This window comes from Centroberyx affinis, unplaced genomic scaffold (assembly GCF_046629955.1).
Source record: "Centroberyx affinis isolate AG114_WGS23_722 - 3 ecotype Tasmania unplaced genomic scaffold, CSIRO-AGI_Caff_v1 ptg004195l_1, whole genome shotgun sequence".
Taxonomy (NCBI): domain Eukaryota; kingdom Metazoa; phylum Chordata; class Actinopteri; order Beryciformes; family Berycidae; genus Centroberyx; species Centroberyx affinis.
Genome location: NW_027281946.1, coordinates 80352 through 90000, shown reverse-complemented (window position 1 = coordinate 90000; position 9649 = coordinate 80352). Strand labels below are relative to the sequence as shown.

At 44.1% G+C, this 9649-nt stretch overlaps 1 protein-coding gene across 3 annotated transcripts in view; it reads left to right on the top strand.

Annotated features, from left to right (window-relative positions):
• Positions 1 to 9092, top strand: part of LOC139664047 (deoxyribonuclease-1-like 2) — a 25348-nt gene extending 16256 nt beyond the window's left edge. For all 3 annotated transcript variants that reach the window (XM_071542859.1, XM_071542858.1, XM_071542857.1), the window contains 6 exons: positions 1448 to 1534; positions 2013 to 2110; positions 3203 to 3315; positions 4670 to 4827; positions 5415 to 5511; positions 6084 to 9092. In XM_071542859.1, the coding sequence (XP_071398960.1) occupies positions 1448 to 1534; positions 2013 to 2110; positions 3203 to 3315; positions 4670 to 4827; positions 5415 to 5511; positions 6084 to 6215 (685 nt within the window). In that variant the 3' untranslated portion in view covers positions 6216 to 9092. The remainder of the gene's footprint in view (positions 1 to 1447; positions 1535 to 2012; positions 2111 to 3202; positions 3316 to 4669; positions 4828 to 5414; positions 5512 to 6083) is intronic.
• Positions 9093 to 9649: the final 557 nt, after the last annotated feature.

The window sequence follows — 9649 nt, the reverse complement described above, 5'->3', positions numbered from 1 at the left end:
GCTCTTATGTCCAGCCATCACCGTTATTTACTGAACCTTTCTTACCCACCTTCTGAAAAGAGAAAAGAGTTCCTGAAAGCTCTTTTAGGAACCCTTTTCTCTTTTTAAAGGGGCATGCTGCCCATTTTCAGTAGAATCTGTCTTCCTCTGCCCCTTGGTGAGTTCTGTGATCAGAGGCACAAAGTTAGAATCAAAGTTTGCATTTTTGTATTTGGTTTGTTTAGGATCGATCACACTGATCAATTACAAGTAAACCAGGGCTTGTAAACAAAAGTCACATGACTCATAAGTAGCTCATGTATTGGACAGAGTTTTGGTAATTTCAGAAGAACGCGATGACATGTTGACATCTTGCTGCTGCAACTTGAAGACGTTTGTATGTTTAACTTGAGTTTACTTATTTAAAATCAACCATCAACAAACTTCAGCTGATATTGCTCACTTTTAGTGAATAGAGTTGATCAGGTCACATGACCAGCTTACGTAGCTTGGATGCTAATTTGCCACGCCCCCTTTCCAGTACAACGCCATGCAAATGGACGTTGGGATCTAAGACCTGAACCTGAGGATTTGAAAGCAAACTGAGAGTCTAGCTGAGCAATCTGGGAACCCATCATCTATCGGTCTGACGGCGATTAGACTCTGGGGGCGACGGCCAATATTTCGGGGTTTCCGGTGTAGCCAGCGGACATCCGGGCCAAGACTTCCTCTTCTGTGCGCCGGTCATTGTTTACAGTCCAATTAACAACTTGAGACGCGAGAGTCGAACGTTTCTCCACACAATACACAAACATCGATACTTTTTGTAGGTGTTTTAGGTCTCTATAACAGATATCTGCATATGAGACGTCGTCTCTCAACTCCGACTCCATTCTCGCGTCTCAAGTTGCTAATCGGACTGTAAACAATGACCGGCGTACAGAAGAGGAAGTCTTGGCCCGGATATCCGCTGACTACACCGGAAACCCTGAAATATTGGCCGTCACCCCCAGAGTCTAATCGTCGTCAGACCGATAGACGATGGGTTCCCAGATTTCTAGCTGAGTGTCTCCGTCTGAGCGAGCCTACGATCAGAGAGAGACAGATTTTACTAGTGAAGATGGGCAGCACTCCCCTTTAAGGGATCTTCAGGTTACAACCATAGAGGAACCGCAGAAGGTTCCTTGAAGAACTAACGTTCATGAACGGTGACAGTATACTTCCACAAACTAACACATGGAGCTCCTTTGAGGAATCCTTCAAGAACCCTTGTGTTTATCGATGAAGTCCGAAGGAGCTTGTGGGTTCCTGTTGGATCTCAGAAGAACCAACAATGAAACTCAAGTTTTCAGAGTGTAGGGAAGGTGTATTTGTGTGTGTGTGTGTTGCTGTAATGGTTGCTCCCTCTGTTCTGTTTGCTGTGTTTTGGTTAATAAATACTGTGTGTGTGTGTGTGTGTTCTGTTGAGGTATGACCCGTACCACTACATATCAGTGTCCAGCGGCGGTCTGGGAAACACAGCCAGTGACATGCAGCAGTATGTTTTCATCTACAGGTAAGAGACGCCACACCGTACTGCACTTCATGAGTAGAAACAGATCTACAGGCACCTGGATGGTCTGCAGTCTGGAAGCGTATCCTCCGTTCACCCTGCAGGCCTTCAGGCTCAGCTCTGATTTGCTGCTCGTATCTGATTTTGGAAGTGTTCTTTCAGAAATGGATTATACTTCTTCCTACTGACAGATGGAAAAACTGGTCAAAATGCACAAGTCACATGGAAGTTGCCTATGGAGTGAATTTTGGCTCAGTATTCAGAAACAAATAAAATGGGATGAATACAAACAAAAATACATAAATGATAAATATTGGTAGTTTTTGAAGGATCGTAGGTAACTTCAGTCCTTAGTTTACAACGTAGTACTGCTACACACTGGATCCTATATATATCCTATAGAGACACTGACTAATGTTCCACCAAAGTGAAATATTTCTTTAGCAGCGTCTTTTCACAGCTCTGTTCTGACTCCCGACAGGAATGAGACGGCGAAGGTCACAGGTCAGCATCAGTACCAGAAGAAGCAGTCGTTCGTCAGAGAGCCGTTCGCCGTTCGTTTCCACAGCGACAAAACCGGTCAGTGGAACCAAAAACCACCGTCACGTCTTTTCTCTCAGTGGAGCGAATCGTTTCTCTCAATATAAACCAATCTACCATCTGTAATCTCCATCATAAGGCCAACAACCACCAACACAAACAGAAATCAATATTTCATTTTTAGAGAAGCATTTATTTATTTTTTTCGAGAAGACCCTATCTTCATAATCAGTCTGATAGGTCGTACTATGATAAATACTATTACTATGAATAATACTATTACTATAAATAAAGGTTTATGCCAGCCTAAATAGACGTGTAAACTTTGTTGCTCACATAAAAAGGGTCAGTTGAGTTTAGGTTGGTTTATCCTCCACTATAGTCCTGGATACAACTCAACAGGTAGTTTCTTGCTCTGAGTCTTTATAGTTCCAGCTGTCTTTATAAATAAACTGGACATGCACTATAGCAGTGGTTCTCAACCTTTTTGGTTCATGATCCCTTAAAATGAAGCCATGTCTCCTTGCGACCCCCGGCACAAGTGTGCAGAGTTCAGCCAAAGAACCATTTTCCCTTTTCAGGTTGTTTCATTAGATTTATCATCAGAGGAGGTTGAAAGGCTGAAAACTATTCAGTATTTTACAAGAAAAGAGGCAAAAATTAGACATAACAATACATTTTTATAGTAGAAATATGTTTTTTTCCTATCCCATAAATCATCTTGCGACCCCCCCAAAATGATCTCGCGACCCCCTGAGGGGTCCCGACCCCCAGGTTGAGAACCACTGCACTATAGGAGTGAAGCCCTATAGGGGTTTCTGGCTGTTATACAACGATTACTAACCGTACTGTCTGTAAAGCTTTATATCCATTTACATATAGATATATACCAATATTTATGTAGCTGATATACACAACCTAGAATATTCATCCTCAGCAGAGGGGAAGAAGCTGGAAGCGAGGAGATCCACTAAACGTAACGTAATGTCATCCTTCCCTCTCTCCCTGGCTCCTCCCACTCCTCCCTCTGTCCTTCCTCTTTCCCTCTTTCCCTCCCTTGTTTCCTTTCCTCTGCCCCTTCCCTGCCTCCTTTCCTCGGTCTATCCCCCCCCCTCCCCTCTCTCTGAGCAGTAATGAAGGACTTTGTGCTGGTCCCTCTGCACACGGCGGCCCAGCAGGCCGTGCAGGAGATCGACCGGCTGTACGACGTCTACCAGGAAGTCAGCAGGAAGTGGAACACCTCGGTGAGGAAGCAGGAAGTGGATAAGAAGGGAAGCGGTCGGTGTCGGCCTGGAGCTTAATGCTTTTCTTTCACTTTCATTTCTCAATTTCCAAACCAGAATGGAGAAGATGACTTTGTTGCGTTTTTTGTATTTGGTTTGTTCAGGTACAAACCAACCAAGGCTTGTAAAGAAAAGTCACAAGACTCACAAGTGGCTTGTTTATTGGACAGAGTTTTGATAATATCAGAAGAAGCAGAAGAACAGCATGACATCTTGCTGCTGCAACTTGAAGGCGTTTGTATGTTTAAACCTGCAATAAGCGATTTCAGAGCCTGTAACCAATCCTGAAGCTATCGTGTGCTACGTGGAGATTTCTGTGAGACGTGATGATGTAAACAAACAGCCACACAGCAGCAGCTTGTTGTTGTTTTCACCTCTTTCCTAAAGCTTGTTGTCAAAGTCGGCCCGAGTAATGGCGAAGCGAGCGAGTAAACATTTTCAACTAGTAAACTTGCTACCTGCCTCTTCACTTGTCATTGTGGGACATGTGACCTTCAGCGGGAGAAAAATCTGGCAAAGTGAGACTGGTAACCGGAGATATTTCTCTGTAGGTACGTTTATTTTAGCCATTAGCCTTTATGCACAGTTTGTCCTTAAGGGCTTCCGTCGTTCTGAATCCATTAAAAGTACCAATTACTTTGAAATCCGAACAGCATTCTGCTTCGAAGGCATTTATTCAAAGGGGAGATGTTTTTTTCGCATCAGTGTCGACTTGACGTTAGATTCAGGCGGATACGTCGGTCTCTAGTGATTGGTTAGGGAAAATCGAATCCCCCTCCCCCACGGAAATCGGTTAGAGTGGAGGCAATGTGAGACTGAAGATGGAGATGGAGTGGAACGAGTTGACAGTTCTGTCTGATATCAGGCAACTTCCGTCGCCCAGTAGCTTTGCTTTGTGTTTACAAAATGTGTTGCGGTTTCTGACGCCTTTAACTTTAGCTTTAACTTTAGCTTTAACTCACAAGGAACAAGTTAACGAATTTAAAATCAATCATAAACAAACTGAAGCAACTGTTGCTTGCTTTTCCTGAGTAGAGTTGAGTGTATTAGTGTGAATATAACTGAGAAGGTTTTTCTTACCATGGGCTGCCAACATGGAGAGACTGACTGTGGTGTTTGTGCACACTGAAGCATCCGTGATGCCGAGTGGGAGAAATCGGAGCCGACAAAAAAAATTCCCACGGTGCACTTGTCAGGAACAGGGTTTCCCAGTCAGCAGCTTGTATTTCCAGTGAATCCGATATGATTCGACATTGAACAATCATTTGTATGTTCATCTGTGTGTGTGTGTGTGTGTGTGTGTGTGTGTGTGCAGGACGTCATGTTCCTGGGAGACTTCAACGCCGGCTGTGCCCACATGACCCGGGCCGACAGGAAGCGGATCAGACTGTTCACCCAGCAGGGCTTCTATTGGCTGATCGGAGACAAAGTGGACACCACCGTCCGTGACATCACCAACTGTCCCTACGACAGGTGTGTGTGTGTGTGTGTGTGTGTGTGTGTGATCCACATCATCAACAGATGTCTTTTTTATCATTCTCTTAATGTATCTAATATTTTCCACTCTATATGCTTTGGCAAATAGAGAGAGAGAGAGAGAGAGAGAGAGAATAAATGAAGGAGTAGGAGGAGGGAGGAAGGGATAAAAGAAGGGAGGATGGAAAGAAAGGAGGGAGGAAAAGAGAATGGAGGGAAGGGGTGAATGAAGGGAGAGAGAGAGGGATTAATAAATGAAGAGTGAAGGAGGAGAAGTGCAGGAAAAGAAAGGGATTTTTTTGTATGTATTAGTATTGGAGCTGTATTTCTGAGCACCAGATATGAGCCTGTATTCCCACTCTGTGTGTGTGTGTGTGTGTGTGTGTGTGTGTGTGTGTGCGTGTGTGTGTGTGTGTGTGTGTGTGTGTGTGTGTGTGTGTGTGTGTGTGTGCGTGTGTGTGTGTGTGTGTGTGTGTGTGTGTGTGCGTGTGTGTGTGTGTGTGTGTGTGCGTGCGTGTGTGTGTTTGTGTGTGTGTGTGTGTGTGTGTGTGTGTGTGTGTGTGTGTGTGTGTGTGTGTGTGTAGGATCGTGGTGCACGGTCAGTCCTTCCTGAGGAACATCAGGCCGCGTTCTGCTCAAGTCTTCAACTTCGCCAAGGAGTTCAAACTGTCCAAGGAGCGGGTACGAGTCTGTTATCCTGTCTGTCTGTTATCCTGTCTGTTATCCTGTCTGTCTGTTATCCTGTCTGTCTGTCTGTTATCCTGTCTGTCTGTTATCCTGTCTGTTATCCTGTCTGTTATCCTGTCTGTCTGTCATCCTGTCTGTTATCCTGTCTGTCTGTTATGCTGTCTGTCTGTCTGTTATCCTGTCTGTCTGTTATCCTGTCTGTCTGTCTGTTATCCTGTCTGTCTCTCTCTCTCTTCTACCTCTCTCTCTCTCTCTCTCTCTCTCTCTCTCTCTCTCTCTCTCTCCTACTACTTCTCTCTCTCTCTTCTACCACTACTCTCTCTGTTTTTACTTCTCTCTCTCTTCTACCCCTCTCTCTCTCTCTTCTACCACTACTCTCTCCCTCTTTCTCTCGCTCTCTCTCTCACTACTGCCCCTCCTGCCTCTCTCTCTCTCTCTCTCTCTCTCTCTCTCTCTCTCTCTCTCCATTCCTTTAGCCTGTATATCCATCCTACACTTCCCTTATCTTCTGTCTGTCTGTCTTGTCTGTCTAACTCTGAGCTCTGTTGCTTCTGTCTGTCTGCCAGGTGCTGAAGGTGAGCGATCACTTCCCTGTGGGGGTGGAGCTTAAGTGCTCCGCCCACCTCCCTCGGGCCCCGCCCCTCCTGCTCCTCCTCAGCCTGTCTGTGATCGTCCGGTCCTGTCTGTCTGCTCTGTGATCGTCCGGTTGACTCCGCTGCGGGTGGTTTATATCCAGACCTGCACTGTGTCCAGACCCTGTTCACCTGCCACTGGCTGGACACAAACCCCCCAATTACTCCAATTACTGTCAGCTCAAGGCAATATTTCAATTACGTGCTCATGGTTCAAAGTATCTTGGCTTACATGGATTCATTTAATAATCGGTGTGTTTGCTCTGAGCCAGGCTGTCTGCTCTGTAAACCCAACATCCTGCTTCCTGTGTCCACTGACCAAAACAAATCTGACCGAGGATCACTACAGACCGAGCAGGAATCTGTCTGTTAACACGGTCTGTTCCCCTGATTATCACCTTACTAACATTAAGAGAACCCGATAGAGGAGTTTACATATTACATTATTACATATTGTGTGCATGTAAACAAGATGCAGGACCAGACCGACACACAGTCAGACCACACTGAAGCTTCACACTGTTGCTTCCTGTGCTTCTCTACAGTTCATTTTTTTACCACCGCTCATGTTGCACTGCATTCTGGGTGTTTTTAGTGTTGCTGAGACAGTGAACAGGTCAGCAGGCACGGCACAGAGAGTGGACACTGAGGGAGTCAGCTTGAGATCAGGAGTGTGTGCAGCTGCATGAAGGGAGAGAGCAGACGGTCTTCAGAGGAAAAGTATGGAAGCCGAGAATGGCCGTGCTCGCAATTATTTTTTTTTAAATGCCATTTTTTTTAATGCTGAGATAACAAGATAATTAACTCGTGATCTCGAGATAGTGAGCTTTGTTATCTCGAGATAACGAGATAATCAACCCGTTATCACGAGAAAACAAAATGTCGTTTCCTCTTATTACTTATAATGTTTATCAGAGATCAGGAGCCATGCCAGCATGCAGAGATGGCGTCTTGACAACTGTAGCAACTGATTTAAACTGAAAATCATAACTGCAGCAAACAAAACTACACATTTATGCCTCGACTTACTATTCAGTTATGAATCCCTGACAGTCATGACAGTGATCTTGAAGGCTGAAATCAGGTGTGATCAAATGAACCAGACACTCATTTTCCAGTTCTCCATAATTATCCCGTGATCTTGAGAAAACAAAAGTTGTTTTCTCGTGATAAATTAACCCGTTATCTCGAGAAAACAAAATAATTAACTTGTGATCTTGAGATAACGGCATTAAAAAAATAATTGCAAGCACGGCCGTTCTCGGCTTCCGTAGAAAAGAGCAGCAGACTTTTATTCTCACATCAAAGAAAGCAGAGTCAGTGATGCGAAGTGAACACTGGTTCCATGTTACTATGGTGACCGTAGTTACCACCAGACAGGAAGAGTCTCACTTCACTAACCGACACAGAAAAACCTTTCAGAGATCAATATCCAGTGTTCTGAGTGAAACCTGTCCATGTTCTGCAGAAGGACATGTGTCAGCCTGGAGCCATGTTGGACTGTTCTCAGACACACACACACACACACACACACACACACACACACACACACACACATACACACACACACACACAGCTTCCTCCCTGTCACCTAGCAACACAAACCAAGCAGCAGATGCTTTGAATTTAAACAAATTCATGACAGGGGAAATGTCTGCTGGTTGTATGAAGAGTCTGTCTCTGTCAGCCAGTCAGCTGATTTCCATCAGATGTTCACATTTTACATTCTGAGCTTCAGGCTCACTGACAAATTCCTTCAAATACAAAGACTTATTAGCCTGGTGTCCAGCTCCTATGAATCACAGTTTTCAGCACTCTTTGAATTTGCATGGCGATTCATAAACACGCGGATTGTTCCTGTTTTAATTCATCGATGCCATTAAGTTTTTTAAGGACTGTCGAAATCGCTGAATCTAGCTGCTATCATCCAATTCCTTTTCCGGTGCTGCTGCCATGTTGGTTGTTGTTGTTGTTGTTGTTGCTGCGCTCTATAATGGTGTCATCAGTAGATTAGTCCCGCCTACATCGACCAGCCAATCAGGTATCTCGGACAGTATCTGTCCGAAATAACTGCCAGTGGATAGGCTTGCCTCCAGACCCTTATGAACCGCCATGCAAATTCGAAGAGTCCTGAAAACCGCGATTCATAGGGGCTGGACACCAGGCTAATGACTTATAGGATTGTTACATGATCATCATAATAATGATAAAAATGATGATGATGATGATAATAATGATGCTGTGAATAAATCCCTAGTATATTCATTGTATAGCAGGAACAAACCAGCTGTAACACTAAGCCTCCTTGGTTCTGCTCCAAGTTTCTACCTTCAGGACCATTTATTAGGTGAAGTGCCTTGCTGCAGCATCAGTACATACTGTATATAGTCTATATATTATGTATATGTTCAGCATGGACGACCCCAGTGGGAATTGAACCACCAACCCAGCAGTGTTGGTGCCTTGCTCTGCATGTTGAGCTGCACAGGACCACAGACAGAACCGTCCTCCTTCCTGTCGTTCACCCACAAGAGAATGATTTATATTCTCTCTGAGTCTGAGTAACCCAGTGGATTATAGAACTGGTTACACTTTTAACACGGTCAATCAGTAATCTGTAATAGATTACATTTTAGAAGTAATCTATCTGATGGGCATCATGTCTCCTCTGTTCACTCTGTTCCTCTGGTCTCTAACCAGGAAACACTGCAGACTTTCAACAACAAATGCCATTTTATACTCTGTACAGAAACTGATGTAAATATTTGGAATGTTTTATGAATATTTTAAGACATTTTTGTGTGTATGTTAATTTTTTTGTGTTTATAATATTCAATAAAAAAATGTAAATGCTGAAACTGGATGCATAACTCTGAGATCTTCTCATCGGTCGGATGAAGCCTGAAGGCCTTACAGTGTGAAAACTGTTTTCAGGCCTCATGATGCAAAGTGCAAACGTATGCGCACACACACACACACACACACACACACACACACACACACACACACACACACACACACACTGGAGTTAGTCTCAATATCAACACTTGGTGGCGACAGTCAGCGCCTATTTAAGTCTGGCTCCTGCAGAACATCTTGTACCACCACCGAGGAAGAGAAGCCAGTTCATCGCAGCAGAGAACGTATATGTTTCTGAAGAAGACTCACACATTAGTAAACAAAAAGGCCCATCTTCCGGTGTGCGCTCTCCTGCAGGTCAGCCTGACAGAAATGGTACAAGCAATCTCTTGCAGACTTGTTTTTCTACACGTGTGCTCCTCACAGAAATGTGAATTACGCTCCTATTATTAGCAATACTTTGAGTTTGTGTGTAATTTGCTCCAAATAAACCTTAGATGTGTTAACGGAATATAAATGCAAAGATGGCTATAAATTTATGGACGCGTATCGCATGCATAATTCAAATGGAAATGTAATATGTAAAATGGCCATGTCTGTCTGTCATCCTGTCTGTCTCTCTCTCTCTTCTACCTCTCTCT